The 17,954-nt window shown below is 36.0% G+C and overlaps 1 protein-coding gene across 1 annotated transcript in view; it reads right to left on the bottom strand.

The window, feature by feature from the left end:
* Positions 1-17,954, bottom strand: part of LOC150104147 (protein Fe65 homolog) — a 554,216-nt gene that overhangs the window by 174,406 nt on the left and 361,856 nt on the right. Inside the window, exon 11 of the mRNA XM_090396406.1 lies at positions 12,248-12,375. Coding sequence (XP_090252532.1) covers positions 12,248-12,375 — 128 coding nt within the window. The remainder of the gene's footprint in view (positions 1-12,247; positions 12,376-17,954) is intronic.

Here is a 17,954-nt window from a genome sequence, read left to right as displayed (position 1 = left end):
AATTATAGGCCAATCTGTACATCTGGAACTGTAGTTAAGTATTGGAGAGATCAGTGAGAAAGGATACAAAAGTGGGTTGATAACGGCAGTGTTCTCTGAGAATTGTTAGCATGGGTTTGTTAAAGGGATCAAGGTTTACCAACTTACTTATGTATTATAATAAGGCAACACATTTACTTGAAAAGAGAGATGGACTGCCACATAACAAACTATTAAATAAATTAAAATGGATGGGATTCGATAACAGATTAGTGAGTTGGATAAGTGACTGGCTGTTGGATAGGTATCTGAAAGTTGTGTATATGGAGTGCAGTATACTGAAAGAGGAAAGTCACGAGTGGTGTGTTGCAGGGATCTGTATGGGGGGGGGGGGTCATTGTTGTTCAGTTTGTATATTAATGATCATGGGAGGGGGTTCAATTGGTGATATGCAACTGTTACAGTACATTTCCCTTGTCAAGTAAATGTGTTGCCTTGTTATAATACATAAGTTGGTAAAACATGATCCCCCTTTAACAAACCCATGCTAACAATTCTCAGAGAACACTGCTGTTATCAACCCACTTGTATCCTTTCTCACTGATCTCTCCAATACCTTAATCACAGTTCCAGATGTACAGATTGGCCTATAATTTGAATCCACAGCCTTATCACCTTTATGCAGAGAAAAAATTTTACCTTCTGTCCACTCTCTTGGAAACTGTGCTTTTGTATGCTTATTAAACAGGCATGTCAATGCTACTGCCATATACACAAAGGGGAGAACAATACAGAATCAAGATGTTGTTATGGCCTTACAGGAGGACTTGAATATATTGCATGAATGAGTAGGTAAGTAGAACTGTCAATTCAATGTTGAAAAGTGGTGAGTGAGCAATGATGGGACAAAGGATACACTTGGTGGAGTAACTTTAAAAAAGATTAAGGGATAAGAGATCTGGGAGAGGTGGTGTTCAAGGACCTGAAATTGAGGGTTCACATTGCACAAGTTGTGAAGTTTGTGCATCAGATAATGGTAATGATGCAGAGGACCTTGACGTGCAGAAATAAAGAAGTTATGATTCCATTGTATAAGGCCTCATCAGGTCCCATATGGATTATTGTGCACAGATTTGGTCATTGGGTTTTTGTAGTCACGAGGATATATTAGAGAGAGTTGCAGAGAAGATTCACAAAGGTGCTAACTGGTCTTTGGAATGCGGAGTATGAAGCCAGATTGAAAGATGTAATTTGCAAAACTTTGTGAACAGGAGAAGGAATATGACTGAGACATATCGTTGTTGATCAAAGGTTGTTACCAGGTTAACACAGATTAAAAGAATAAGAACCATAGTTAAAAGAGAAGTCAGAAAAATACATAGAGAATCATGGAACAAATTTGTTTCTAATTTAGAACATGATTTATATAAAATTAGACCCAATGTATATAAGATTTTGAAACATTTAAGTACAGACACTAAAGAAAACGTAATATTAAACACCAAATGAAATGAGAAGAATTTATAAATTTTTATACAGAATTGTGGCTAGAGAAATATTTTAAAAAAGATAACTGGCAAACATTTAATGAAAAGGAAATAACTAAAGAAGAATTAGAAATCAGCCTCAAGAAAACAAGAAATGGAAAATCATCTGGAGAAGATAGAAGAAGGCCGGTCTGGTTGGCCAAGTGGTTAGCACATCCACTCCCTAGTCAAAAAGGCTGCAGGTTCGAATCCTGCAGTGGGCATGGATATTTGTGATTGTCTGCGAAAATAATAGTGGTGGCGGGCAGTAGATGCATTGGTAGATGATGTGGTTCGCTGTAGTTGGTGTATTGTGTGGAGAGAGAAGGAGAGTTGTAGATGCCTTCCCTTGATGAGTCTTGACTCCTTGAAACTAACTTATTATAATAATAATAAGTTAGGTTCAGAGAAAGACTCTTATTATTTTAAAATAAAATCTATTCTACAAGCAACCTACCAACAGAATGGAAAAAAGCAATTGCGTTCCCTATCTTTAAAAAAGGTAGTAGAGATGACCCTAAAAATTATAGAGGTATAAGTATTCTAAATTCTTGTTACAAAATATATATATAGCAGAATTTTAAATAACAAACTAATAAAATATTCTGAAAACTTTATTTTAGAAGTACAGAACAGAAAATAATGATCATGTATAGACCTGGCCTTTTGCTTAAAATTAATAATAGAGAAAAGAAGAGAATACAATTTAGAAACATATTATATTTATTGACTTTGAAAAAGCAATTGACAATGTTAAAAGAAGCATTTTATTTATTATTATTATTATTATTACCACCCCAAGACCTCATGGAGCCAAAGACGCATCTGGGAGTTCCTTTTATCACACACACAGCCCATCATAGCGTTTTAAACACATTCAAACTCTTTGCAGACACCACATTCTCTGGCAACGCATTCCAATCATTCAGAACTCTGCACGAAAAAAACCTGCCTCTCACTCCCCTACTCACACCCTCTTTATACAGTTTCCACGGATGACCTCTGGTTCTCCCCCGATCTCCCACTATTTTCTGTAGAACCTCTCCAGCATTGATCCTATAATAACCCCTTAATAACTTGTAGGTCTCTATCATATCTCCCCTCTTCCTCCTGCCCACCAGACTCTGCAAGTTGCATCTTCTCAATCTTTCCAGATGTCAGAAACTACCTTATTCAGTCTCCTTTGGACCCTTTCCAACATCTCTTCATCCTTCTGAAAACCTGGTGACCTAATCTGGGCACAATAGTCCATGTGTGGCCTAATCAAAGCATTATACAACGGAATAAGAATCTCCCTACTTCTACACGTCAGTGTTCTCCGCATCATTCCCAGAATCCTTTGTGTTGTCTTCACAATTTTGGCGATGTGTACCCTGAATTTTAGATCCTTATCCACTATCACCCCTAGATCTCTTATTTCCTCTGCCTCCAACAATACATCCTCACCAAGCATAAATTCTGCATCCCATCTTTGTTTTCCAAATTTGAAAACTTTACAATTTGCAACATTGAACTCATATCCAGATTTCCGTGCCCAATCACTCAATCTATTCAAGTCTTCCTGTAAGGAAACAACATCTTCACTACACTTCATGGTTCATCCCAACTTTGCATCATCTGCAAACAACTGAATATCTCCATCCAAATCTTCACCTATATCATTAATATACAAGTTAAACAGCAATGGACCTAAAACAGACCCCTCAGGCAGTCCACTAGTGACTATATTTTTCCTGGATATCGCTCTCCCCCTCCCCATACACAACTTGTTGATACCTATCAGATAGCCAGCCTCCAATCCAATGCACCAATCTAACATCCAACCCCATCTGCTCTGGTTTGACTGTCAACCTATCATGAGGTACTCTATCAAAAGCCCTTGCGAAATTCAAGTATATTACTGTGTATCCTTTTCCTCTGTCCAAGGAAGCAGTCACTTTATTGTAATAAGTAAGTAGATTACTAAAACATGACCTTCCTTTAGCAAATCCATGCAGTCCATCAAAGATAATACCATTGTTATCAATCCAACTCTGGATCCTAGTTCTCAAAAGTTTCTCCAACAACTTAACCACAACACCAAACATGCAGATAGGCCTATAGTTGGAGGCCTGGCACATTCCTTCAGAATACATGGTGATATATTATCAAGTCCCACACCCTTATTAACATCTAGTTTACTCAACTCCCCATACACCTCTTGCTCACCTACAGTCAGTCTTTCCTCACCATCATCAACTGCTCTCAATCCCTCCATGAAGTCACATTCACAAGATTGAAAGATCTTTATGAACTGCTCATTAAGTATCTCCACCACACATTCTGCATCAGCTGTCTTTATACCATTTTCTCCAATTAATGTCATCCTTCCATAATTATTCTTTCTTTTGCTAGCTACATATTGAAAGAGCTCCTTAGGATTCTTTTTGGCTTCATTAGCCAACTGCTGTTCATACCTCACTTTAGCTACCCTCACCAACCAAGTCACCCTCCTTGCTTGGTCCTTGTAGATCTCATGCAATTGATTATTTCCGGTTATTGGTTATTTAACCTTCTCACCCTTGGAATACATTTAGACATTGCATCTACTAAACAGTTTTTGAAAATCCCCCAAGCTGCATTGAATCTCTTTTCCAGCTAACTCTTTTCTAACTCTAACTGCTGGCAACCACCCAGGTAATCACCTCATGGTCACTCTCACCAATTGGTGGATGATTTGACACCTCGTTTACAATTACATCCTCTGATGAGATGACCAACTCCAAGACCCTCAATCCTCGTGTGCTCTCTCTGTTACATACTGTCTGAGGTAGTTATCCCTCAAAAACTCATTTTCTTTACTTCCAGTTGCTATCTCATCATTCCAGTCTATATTGCCATAATTAAAATCACACATAATTATCACCCTTTTCTTATTTACTTTATTCTTTATATCATTATAGATTCATGCATAATGGATTTCAGTAATATAATTTAATGGAATAAACTCCTTTTCTTCAGATTGTTAAGCAATCGGTTTTTTACGAATATATCAATTAAGTAAATAAATATAATTTTATATTGTGTTCTGATTATAATCAAAATCTCTTTTTGATTAGTGTCTAATTGCTCTGAGCAAGTTTATTTGGAGTTAAGTAAGCTTCTTCTGGTTCCCATCTGCCATGCGGCCGGGGGGAGAGTAGCTATATGCTACCATTCTAGGGAGAGATGATTATGAGCAAGGTGGTTTCCCGTTGCCTTCCTTGCCGTAAGTATTTTATGACTGTAACCTGTGTGTTCACGGGGCCGGTTTGCCTGCTTGCGGGATGAAAAACCCCAGATAAACTGGCAGAAAAAACCCTGCTGCCCACGCCCAAGACCAGCTAACTTGGCTATGGCTGAGGAAGATCCTTAAGCTCCTCACATCGTGGACGGGAATCAAACCTAGGACACTCCTTCCCCAGGCATATGGTTGAGAAGCACAAAGCCACTAGGCTAACCGCGCGGACTTAAGTAAGCTATGCTAACCAAAAAAACGTGCAGGGTTTTTTTAGAATAAAATTAAAACATTTGTGAAAACAGAATGACATACTGTATTCAGAAAAATAAGCTTACTTCACAATCAGTGTTCTTTTACCCAACAAGATATAGGTTTATAAATAATGCTCCTATAAAAATCCCGTTTAGAAACAAAAATAATGGAATTCTATTTCCAATGTTTCTCACAGTTTTGAAACTACTGGTAGCAAAAATTATTGTTTAGCAATATTAAAATCATAGACTACAATGAAAAATATGTAGGGTAATGTCAAATTTCCACCAAGTGTACCAACTGAATGATTTGTGCTGTGTAAGGTTTTGCCACTGTGCTGAAAGAATACAATGTTTTTTTGTTAACCCATATAGGTTGCTGTTTACAAGAAAGAACACATCATGAATCTGGTGCTGCAGTTGTCCAAGAAGACATCCCTGTAATCATTTGGCCAGAAGGAAGGAAGGAAGGAAGGAAGGAAGGAAGGGAGGGAGGGAGGGAGGGTGTGTGTGTGTGTGTGTGTGTGTGTGTGTGTGTGTGTGTGTGTGTGTGTGTGTGTGTGTGTGTGTGTGTGTGTGTGTGTGAGTGAGTGAGTGAGTGAGTGAGTGAGTGAGTGAGTGAGTGATATGTAAGCCATTATTTTTCTCATTCAATGACTTGGCAAAAATCACTTATTACTGTGGCACAAAGTCTGTGACAAGCAAAGTGATAGTGGCTGAATTTTGTTGACAGCTGTGAGGTTATGTGGAACCTGTCTGCTAAGTTGTATACCTTTCCTAATCTATGCATATGTAAATGAAGTGGCTTCATCACTCATGCCGAAATGTTTTGCGACTATCTAGCAAATTTGGCTTGGATTCGATCAATGGCAGCCTTCAGTTCATCCTTATCAATGGCAAGTGGATGTCCCTAAGTTGCATATTCTGTGAACCATTTTTGGACTTGTGCATTTGCTCGTCACATTTTTCTCATCATCATCATCATCATTATGTTACACCTCCAGGGAGTGTGTGTGTGTGTGTGTGTGTGTGTGTGAGGGAGAGTGTGCCAACAGCATCGAATGACTGATCCCGTCCAACTACTAACCACGCTCAAACTTGCTTAACTTTTTGCAAGCCATTAGTAGCAGAGGCTATACGAATCGACCAACCTTTGCTGGCCATCATCATCATCAGTTTACTGATATATACTCCCAAGGGGTTTTCTGCCAATTTAATTTACATTATTAATTTCCTATCAACAGTTTTTGTCCAAATCAATTTATTACCTGTGAACACTCCAATACTGTCATATCTAACATTTCATGCTTCTAAGGTACTTCTGACCGAATCAATCCACCTAGACCTTAATCTTCCTCTGGTGTTATTCTCTTGCCATCTTGGTATCAAACAGCTGTTTTGCTAATCTTTCTTCACCCATTCTATTTAAGTGGCCATACCACCCTAGATTAGCTCTGATGATGCATTCTTGAATGCTAATAATGACAAGTTCCTTTTTAATATCTTCATCTTTCTTATGATTCTGCCATTGGTTCACTCCCCTAATTTTTCTCAGAACCCTCATATCTGTGGTGTCTAGTCCTTGATCAAGTGCTTTATTTCTAACCCAACTCTCAGATCCATAACTTAAAACTGGTTTAAACACTGTTTTGTATACTGCTAGTTTGGTGTTTTGGCTAATTTCTATCTTATTCCATATATACATTTATTCAGCTGGATACCCACCATACCAGCTCTGCTTATTCTGTTGTCCATTTCTAGATTTAACCTGTCATCTTCACTAAAAACAGTGCCTAAATAGCTGAAATATTTTACTTGTTCTGAAGGATCTCCATTCAGAATGCAGATGAAGTTTTCTATGCTACTGCTTATTTTTAGAAATTTGGTCTTTTTATTGCTAATTTTCACACCAAATTTGTTACAGCTGTTATCCAATTTAGTTAGAGAAACCTGGAGACTTGCACTAGAAGTGTTTAGGAGCACAACATCATCTTCATAAAGCAAAGAGCAAAGTTTGACATCTTCAATTCTAATTCAAGTGGCTTGATGCCACTTTCTTTCATAATGTGATCCATAGACGATGGATAAGAGTGCAGATAATATGCATCCTTGTCTTACCTCTGATTTTACATCAAACTATCTTCCTGTAATTCCTTCAATTCTAACTACTGACTGACAACCTAAATATAAACTATGTATTGCTCTGTATAATGCTCCATTCACTCCATATTATTGTAGTGTTTTGAAACGCTTTTTTCTGGGCATCTTGTCATATTCCTTTTCCTGATCTACAAAACTTAAGTACAGATTCTTGTCATATTCCCACAATTTTCAACCATTTGTCTTAAAGTGAAAATCTGACTTGACAACCTCTGTTTGGCCTGAACCCAGCTTCTTGTTCTCCAAGTTTTTCTTCCACAATCTTTCTCAACCTCTTTTCAAGTATGCTTGGGTAAATTTTACTTGGAACACTTAGTAGAGAAATTCTTCTGCAATTCTCAAATTAGGTTTTATTCTCTTTTTTATAGACGGGTACTATGAGAGCTCTACTCCAATCATTGGAAATTCGACATTCTGACCAGGCCTTCTGAATTATGCAGTGTAGTCACGGCAAAACTTTTGTACCTCCAGCCAGCAAAGGTCGGTCGATTGGTAGAGCCTCTGCTACTAATAGCTCATGCAAAAAGTTAAGTTTGAGCGTGGTTAGTAGATGGACGGGTTCAATCGTTCGATGCTGTTGGCACACTCTCCCTCAATGAGTCTTTGGACTCCCTGGAGGTGTCACATAATAATAATATCATCTACTCCAGCAGACTTTCCTTATTTCAAGTTTTTGACAGATTTTTTTACCTCGAGTATATGTATTCCTCTTGAAAATTTTCTAGTTTGGTTCTGTCTTTTAAAGTAATTACTCCAGACATCTAGGATATCCTTATCTTCAGTTTTCATGTCCCCTTTATCATCTTTGATTCCTTTTACAGTACTCTTTCCTCCATTTCTAAGCTCTTCAATAGCCTCTAGAACATTTTGCCACCTTCCTGATATTTATTTTCAATATTCATACCAAAGTCTTCCCATGATTTTTGTTTAGCTACTTACACATAGCTTAGCTCTCTTACATTTTTCTCTGTATTCTTTTAGGGTATCTGTCAACTTATTTGCTAGGAACTTTTGGTATGCTTTCTTCTTTCCAGGATTACTTCTTAAAATTCTTGTGTCCACTGTGGTGTTCTTATTTTTCTCTCCTTGCAGACAACTTCACCAGATACCTCCCTAGCTGAATCAATCACTGTATTCTTCAGTTTGTCACTGAGACTGCAAGGTTTGGTTCTTGTTTTCAATTTGTTTCATTTTTCCTTCAATAATGTTTGCAAAGTTGAGTCTACAGTTTACTTGTCAAAGCTGCTTTAACTTTAATTCTTTTTAAAACTTTCTTATGTACTGTTCTTTTCAATGTGTTATCCATTTTTATACTGCTTAGTACTAAGTAATGGCCACTTCCAATTTCAAATCCTCTGTACACTCTTATATCCTGAACCAGTGTTATATCACTATCAACAGTAACATAGTTGATGAGACTTTTCTTATTTCTTGTGGCTTCTCTCCATGTGAACTTGTGCACATCTTTATGTTGAAACATGGTGTTAGTAATGACTAGTCCATGTCCTGAGCAGAAGTCTGGTAAATACAACAATCCCTCGATTAATGCACCCCCGATTAGTGCATCATTTTTTTTCTATACCCAAATTCGATTAGTGGGGCTTTAAAATTCGATTAATGCACCTATATACATATTCAAAATAAATATGACAGATTTTGAACATTTTCTATCTAAACATTTTTATGGCTAACTATTTTTAAAAAATTACTCACCAGGATGAAATACTTTAGTTACCGATTTAAAACATTTTACAAAGTTATTTTTTAATAGCATACTACTCTATTTCCATGTACACTATGTTCCAAATTTACTGCCAAAAATTTTGCTGATCATAACAAATGCTACTTTGCAACTGTTTTCCTTACTTTTTTATTTTCAAGTATTTTCCCAATCCTTCATCACGAGTAAAAGAAAAAGTGAGCAGAAAAATGGAAGTGTGAGAAAGATTCGAAAAGTAATCTTGTTGAAATAAAAACTTGAAATAATAAAGAAAAACGAACAAGGCGAGTCCAGAGCAAAGATAGGACAACACAAAAATGAGTGAATCAACTATAAGAGGAAATTTAAGCAAAGCTACTGAATACAAAAAAAGAGAAAGGTAAGGCTGCTTCAAGTTCATCATGCATGCACTCGAAATCAAAGTATTATAATGATTGAATTAGAGAGATTTCTTTCTACATGGATCGAAGAGTGTAACCGAAATCACATTCTGCTAAGCATTGACCTTATTAAATCTAAAGCATTAAGCTGTTTGCAACCTTGAAAGAAAGGGCTATCAATGATGGAAAAGAAGAATTCCAAGCTAGTGCTGGGTGGTTTGAGGTATCAAAAAGAGACATGGCCTACATAATGTTTAATCACAGGCGAAGCTGCAAGTGCAGATAAGGAGGCGGCTGCAAATTATCCAGAGATTTTTGAAGAAAATTGTGGAAGAAGATGGGGAGGGGCTATTTGTCCAACAAATATTTAATGTTGATGAAACCGGCCTTTTTTGGAGGCGAATCCCTTCCAAGACTTTTCTGGCCAAATCATAAAAATCTCAGCCTGGTTAGAAAGTCGCAAAGTCGAATGAAATTACTGCTAGCAATATGCGAGCCATTTGGAAGTACATTCTTCCACAGTGTGCAAGAGATTTTGAGTGAGTCTGACCTGCTAATTTTAGATGTACAGCAAGAAGATCCTGAAGAATATGAAGAAAATTTAATCACTGACAAGCACAAAGAGATTTCAAAGAAACAATTTGAAAACATTTTTTATACAACTGAAGTGTTTAAGCAGCAATGCCTAGAGGCTAACCCTAATGAAGAGAGAAGTAGTAAAATTTGCAGAAGTAGTAGAAGAGGCAATAGGACCATACCATCAGTTGTATGGAAAAAAAAAAAGAAACGGAATACCTGCCAAACTACATTAGGTCAATTCCTCATTAAGAAGTAGAATAATAAATTTATATTCTGAATATGTTTATTGTCTTTCAGCTTCATGGTTTTCCTTTAACTAGGCCCTGAGATGTACCCTAATTCTTTTATTAAGAAAATGAATTTCAGAAAAGAAATTTGAGGAACGAATTATACTTTTTTCCCATAGGTTATTATATTCGATTAATGCGCCTGTTTTAAAGAACGCATTAATCGAGGGACTGCTGTACTTACCTTTATTATTAGTTTCGCTGTTTTCTTCAAATTTTCCCAAAACATTCCTACATGCCTGGTGGGATTTATTTTCTACTCTGCTGTTCAGATCTCCAACAGCAACCACTTTTTCCATTTTCTTTATGTCAGCCACCTGTTCTAATGACTGAAAAAATTCTTCCACTTCTTCCTTGGAAGAACCTTTTGTAGGACAATAGGCACAAATAAGTTTCATTGTTCACGTCCCCATTTTGAAGTTTGCCCATATAACTTTACTTGAAACTGCCTTCCAATCAATAAGTTTCTCTTCATGTTTGGTGTTGAATGTTGTCACTACTCTTTCCTTTCCTTGATCATTATTGCCTGAAAATAACACCCTATACTTATTATTTAGTAAGATCTCATCTGTTTTTGGCTTCTTTGTCTGTGTAATGCCAATTATGTCCATGTGATACATTTCCAATTCTTCTCCCAGGTTGATTTTTTTATTAATATTATTATTTGGCACCTCCAGGGAGTCCAAGGACTCATCGAGGGAGAGTACCTGCTTTACAACTCGGTCTTCGCCATTCAATCACCTCCAAACTGACCGCAACTCCACCAACGTCATCTACTGTCGACTACCATGGTATTTCCACAGATAATCACAAACATCCATGCTCACGGCGGGATTCAAACCCGCAGCCTTTTGGCTGGAGAGCAGATACGTTAACCACTTGGCCAACCAAGCTGGGTCAATGCACTATAAACTTCTGATGTTGGGTTTCTTTTTTTCTTCTAGATGTTGAATTGGAGCTTGTTCCAGTAGCTGACTTTTCACTGTTCACTCTGGTTCTCTGATGAAAACAGTTGGTGGTGGGGAGCCTTGTTTAACCAGGTGACACCCCAGCCAGAATGAAATGTCATCATGTTGTACCACCATATGCACCATATGTTTTAAGCCAATGGAGAGCACAGTTTGGTTGCCTAAGTCCAAAATTGCCAGCCCATCCTCGTTCATTCAGTACCCAGTAAATACCTACTAACAAGACACTACATGAAGGTGAGGAATTGGACATTAGGTCAGGTGCCTCAGTCAGTTCTCCGCATCCCTGAACGGCAATGTGGAGGTCTCCTCCCAGTTATCTGGCTTTGACCCTTAACAACCCCGTTTTTCTCTAAATGCCCAAATACAATGTATATCTTGTCAACTGACTGCATAGAGTTTGAATAATGAACTGAGACAGTCTTTGTTCCCACCATGACAATATCAGGTAAGGTGATCCTTAACTGCCATTGTCACGACCTACTCCCCACACTCGAACAGTGTGAATGAACTCCATATTGAGGATGGTGAAGTCCTAAGGATCAGTCAAAAGTGCACCAGATAAGTGTCATCTACAACTGCAACTTCTCTCTTCTCCCCATCTCTCTAGAATATTAACTTTGCAAAAAAAAACTTGCATGAACTTCTTTGATGACCTTACATTTTTAAATTCACAGGAATTAAAAATAAAAAAAGATAAAATACAGAAGGGTTTACCTTTCTGTCCACAGTTCCTAGTTCATTTGTTCAGCTGTTGGTTAGAATTTGTAGAAAGATGAGTTAATATTTAAGATTTTGGAGAGCAGGAAGATTTTATACCTTTGGGGATTTCATGGTGGAAAGATTTATATGGGAAGGGATTAGGAGAGTTGCGGTCCTATCCTAATAGAATTTAAATAGTGTTTACAGTATTTAAGCAGACTAATCTGGCAGGAGAAGGAAAAAAAAACTTTGCTTGCTCAAAGCAACTCAACAAGCATAAATAAAAACTGAATATATAAAGCATAGAATTACACAATCTGAAAATTTACACAAATATATTGTTTCACCTGGGTTTTATTAAATCATAATAATAAATAATCTGTTTCATAAAAAATAAAATAATAAAAAAAAAACATTATAACAAAGTAATCCTTACCTGCCATTGTCGCGACCTACTCCCCACACCCGAATAGTGTGAATGGGCTGCGTATTGAGGATCGTGAAGTCCTGAGGATCAGTCAACCGTAAACAGTAGTCATCCAGATCCATGTACAAGTCCTTCCCCTGCCACATGTCACATGTCTGAGGGTCAGAAGAAATGCACTCTCTCGCACTCTCTCTTTATATAATACTATACTTTTACTCTTAATCTTTTAACACTTTCTCACATTTTAAATTAACTAAATATTTTAATATAAATTAGCATTTGAAATTGAATGTCAAATGTTAATTTATATTGAAATTTTTATCAACATTAAATTAATTTCATATATTAAAAGTTTATATCCAGTGTATTTGCCATATGGAGACGAATAATTTTTTGTTTTAGTCTGTTAGTTTTGTCTATATAGTACACATCACATCATAAACCAAACTAATATTCCATTGACTGTATTTTATAACAAAACATCCAAATGGTATCAGTAATACAGAATAATTGAAACAGACTAACAATGTTGCATGCATACGATTCAAGTTGTATAATAATGACTAGTATAGGCTGTCATTAGGGTCTATGCCATACCCAGTGTTCTTATAGTTGAGATTTAAGTTTTATATGCCTTTGAACTCTGTTATTTTTGCCATGCATATTGGCAACATTACATTGTCATAGCTCTGGCCTTACATATCATTTACAGTAATACTCAGATTATACAATTCTGTAACTATTCTATTATTTTAACTTAGTCCAGATTTATCAAATATTTGAATAAACTAAAAAAAAAAAAAAAATTATTCATATATTAATCCCAAAATTTAAGAAATAAATCAGACAATTGAGATTGTTCCAGGTGACAACAATCGAGAGTACAGTCTAGTACTATTAAATAATATTTCACTTCTTTTAATTTATTTATTGACATCTATTTTTTTGCATAATCATCACCATCAAAATTCCTGGCATATACTCTCGGGGGGGGGATACAGGATCTTATGACAGCACTATTAAGAGTTACATCATTACTAACTTCCTATCAACAATTTTCCTCCACATTAGTCTGTCAACATTACAATATTATCAGATCTTATATTTCTGTTTTCTAAGAAACTCTTTACTATATCAATCTACCTACATCTTTGTCTTCCTCTGGGTCTGTTTCCTGCCATGCTAGCAAAGAACACTTGTTTAGCTAATCTCTCCTCTCTCATTCTATTTAAGTAGCCATAGTACCCGAGATTAGCTCTGCTAACAATGTCAAGTTCCTTCCTAATGTCCTCATTTTTTAATATGATACTGCCATTGATGTCATCTGTTCAGTCGACTAATCTTTCTCAGGACTCTCATATCTGCTGTTTTCAGTCTTTGATCAAGAGTTTTATTTCTATCCCTGCTCTGATATCCATAAGTTATAATTGGTTTGAACAGTCTTGTATACAGCTAGTTTAGTGTTTTGACTAATCTCTCTCTTATTCCATATAAATTTACTCAGTTAACTTCCTAACAAACCAGCTTTGCTAATTCTGCTGTCCATTTCCAAATTTAATTTGCCCTCCTCACTAAAAATTGTGCCTATACAGCTGAAATATTTTACTTGTTATAAAGGTTCTCCATAAGCTCCACAGAGCCTGTGTAGCTCAGTGGATGTAGTGTTTGCACACCACGGCACTTGTGACTGCACAAAGGAAGACTTGATTTCGAGTCTAGTCGTCGACTAGAGGAAATTTTTCTAAGCCTTTTTTCGACTGGTTCCCGAGTTAGTCGATCTCTGGCATGGGAAAGCGTTTTTTTTTTCTCCTGTAAACTCAAGAAAATTGACCGTAGAACACACACACTACTTCAGACATTAAATATAGTGTTAGGGACCACGAGATGGCAGCACTTGTTGAGCCATTCTCTTCACTGTGTGCCGCTTAATTAGTGATAGCCTTGGGCCAGCTATCTCTAATTGGGTACCAGTGGAGATTGAACTGCCCACTCAGTCTCCAAAAGTTAGATAGGGCTAAAACGACCTCGTCTACTCCCTATATGGGAATAAAAAGGCATTAGCTGATTTTTTTTATTTTTTTTAGGATCTCCATTCAGCATGCGATTGATGTTATCAATGTTTCTGCCTATTTTCATTGTCTTTGTCTTTTTAATGATGATTTTCATACCAAATTTATTACAGCAATTATTCAATTTGATCAGGGAATCCTGCAGACCTCTCCTGGATTTATTTAGGAGAACACTGTCTGCATAAAGTAAAGAGCTGAGTTTAACATCTCCAATTTTGATATCAAGTCCTCGTATACTCCCTATATGGGAATAAAAAGGCATTAGCTGATTTTTTTTTTTTTTTAGGTTCTCCATTCAGCATGCGATTGATGTTTTCAATGTTTCTGCCTATTTTCATTGTCTTTGTCTTTTTAATGATGATTTTCATACCAAATTTATTACAGCAATTATTCAATTTGGTCAGGGAATCCTGCAGACCTCTCCTGGATTTATTTAGGAGAACATTGTCTGCATAAAGTAAAGAGCTGAGTTTAACATCTCCAATTCTGATATCAGGTTTAATACTGCTTTCCTTCATAATGTGATCCATATAGATGAAGAATAATAGTGGAGATAATGCACACCCTTGTTGCACACCTGACTCAACATCAAATCATCTTCCTATACCACCTTCAATTCTAACTGCTGATTTACAACTCAAATACAGACTATGTATTGCTTGATGTAATATATCCCATCTACACCATATAAAAAGTGAAGTGTTTTGAACAGCTTTGGCTCCTTGTCATATGCCTTTTCCAGATCTACAAAACTCAAATAAAGATCCTTGTTATATTCCCATGATTTTCTCATCTATTTGTCTTAAAGTGAAATGACAACCTCTGTTTGGCATAAACCCAAGTTGGTCTTCGCCAAGCTTCTCCTCGACAATTTTTCTTAGACATTTCTCTAATCTAAGGTGTTAATGTTATGAATTAATTTTGAATTTCAAGGTAATATACTTTTTTTCCCCTGATAATTCTTCATTTAAGGGAGGTTTCCAAACATTATCAAACAAACTGAAGAATTCAACAACTTTTAAATGTTTCCATTACTTGGTGCATGCAATTTTGATGATAATTCCTCTACTGGATAAATAATGGGATGCTATGTTCAAATTATTGCACATAAATGAACAAGAACAACTTTTACAGTGTCAATTAAACATTACTGTTCAAATTCTATAGTCTTTTTAATTTTAAATGAGTTTTCATTTCTTGCACATTGAAAAATTAGATATGTGTGACTGCGATTTTTTGTCGCATCGCAATGTAGTGGGAAGATTTTTCCAATTTCTGTAATAACTATTTTTTGATGAAATTCCAAAATTATTTAAATTTCTTTTAAAAATTCAGCAACAAAACAGTACATGCTATCACTTTTTATACAGTAAATCAGCCAGTCTCAATCAACTATTTCCCATTTTTCAAAATGCATTTGTAATAAGAAATTTTTACAAATGTTCACCAATGGGAAAAATAATGTTTTTTACCTGAAGTAGCTCTTTATTATTTTTTTTAAAACTAATCAATCCCACAATACATTATCTATAATTAATGGCCAGAAATATTAACCACTCCTGTCTGTCTCATGAAAGTGCAGTCGATATGTATAAATTCTGATTTATCTACATCATGTTGATTAAGAATTACTGTTTCGTTTACAAGTTACTCTGCGCCAGAAGGTTTCTTTTTGCATCTATTTTTTTTTTGTAACACAATTCATATGGATGTAGATGCTGACATGTCTTCTTTATTTCTCTTTGACAGATTTTCTGCAGTCATAGTCCAAGTGTAAATGCTTATGTATCTTTTTCATGTTTCTCTTTGCATTTTCTGTAGTCACAGTTCATATAGATATAGATGTATTTTCTTCATATTTTCTTTATGTCCTTTATCTGCAAGTGTAATCAATTCTGTAAATTCCATTAAAAATGTAAAATGACAATGACTCTACTGCCATATCACATTTTTAGCTTTATGTATTTTTTTTTACATTATTATTATTATTATTATTATTATTACATGGCATCTCCAGGGAGCCCAAAGACTCATCGAGGGAGGGCACCTACTCTACAACTCTCTGTCTCAATCACTCAAATCACCAAATACAATGAACCACAACTACACCAACGGCATCTACCAACCAGAACCACTAATATTTCCACAGACAATCACAAACATCCATGTACACGGTGGGATTTGAACCAGCAGCCTTTTGACTGGAGAGCAGATACGATAACCACTCGACCAACCAGACTGGCATACTACACTAAATGGTCATTTACACGAATTCATTTCTTGAGTTGAGTGTAAAAAACTTTTCACAGTTACTTACTCTTAAGTGTAAATTTTTTTTAAAAAAGTTAATATCATAATAAAGTGTAATAATATTTTAATAATCAAGGATCATAGCAGATGCTCACTCATAGGTCGTGTGCGATGCGTAGTGTGTATTCTCAAATTGTCTACTCAACCCCCCCCCCCCCCCAAATGATTAAATCCTGAGTGTGCTACTGTATGTATTATATACTGTATTCTTGCAATGAAGTAAGCTAGAGAAAAGAAAATGTTATTAAGAAAATCATAAGGAAGAGAAATTGACACCTTGTCATGGCTGCAGCAGTCGTTGCAAGTTATTTCTCGGATTAAAAACTTTTGTGCAAATAAAAGGAATTCATAGGGCTTTGAATTTTAACTGCAGATCTCATGACCTGTTAATGATCAATGTTATAAATTTGATGAAATTTTTAATTAGTTTCGGCAATCAGAACGAGTGGCTTGCTAAGCCTAAAAATATTATCGATAAGGTATATGTTGCACTAATCTACATTGATTGTTTGTATAAATGATTTATTATTGGTATGTCAAAAATTACTGAAGAAATATTTATCGGCTATGCTTGTCCAATTATATTGAAAGCTTCAGTGATATTTTATAAATATGTGTTGATATTGTGTTAGATATCTAACTGGATGATTCTTAAAGTTTATCATCATCAAATTCCTGCCATGTACCCTCAAGGGATGTACAGGATATGATAGTACAACATGAAAAATTTACGTCATTACTAACTTCCTAGTTACAATTTTCCTCCAAATCAGTCTGTTACTTGTCAAGACTCCAACATTATTAGATCTTATATTTCTATCGTCTAAGGCACTTTGTACCATATCAATCCACCTATATCTCGGTCTTCCTCTGGGTCGTTTTCCTGCCAACCTGGCAGAGAACACTTGTTTTGCTAATCTATCCTCAACATTCTGTTTAGTGACCATACCACCTGAGATTAGCTCTGCAAACACATTCCTGGATGCTGACAATGTCAAGATCTTTCCTAATATCCTCGTTTCTTAATATGATATTGCCATTGATGCCATCTGTTCACGCCTCTAATCTTTCTCAGGACTCTCATATCTGCAGTCTCTAGTCTTTGGTCAAGTGTTTTACTTCTGACCCAGCTCTCAGATACATAAGTTAAAACTGGTTTGAACACTGTCTTGTATAGCTAATTTAGTGTTCCGACTAATTTCTCTCTTATTCCATATGAATTTATTCAATTGATTTCCTACCATACCAGCTTTGTTGATTCTGTTGTCCATTTCCATATAAATTTACTATCTTCACTAAAAATTTTGCCTAAGTAGCTGAAATGTTTTACTTGTTCC

Source organism: Typopeltis vanoorti, chromosome 8 (assembly GCF_054136105.1).
Source record: "Typopeltis vanoorti isolate ZY-2024b chromosome 8, IOZ_Tvanoo_1.0, whole genome shotgun sequence".
Taxonomy (NCBI): Eukaryota; Metazoa; Arthropoda; class Arachnida; order Uropygi; family Thelyphonidae; genus Typopeltis; species Typopeltis vanoorti.
Note: the sequence above shows the minus strand (reverse complement) of the source record. Positions and strands in the feature narration are given on the sequence as shown.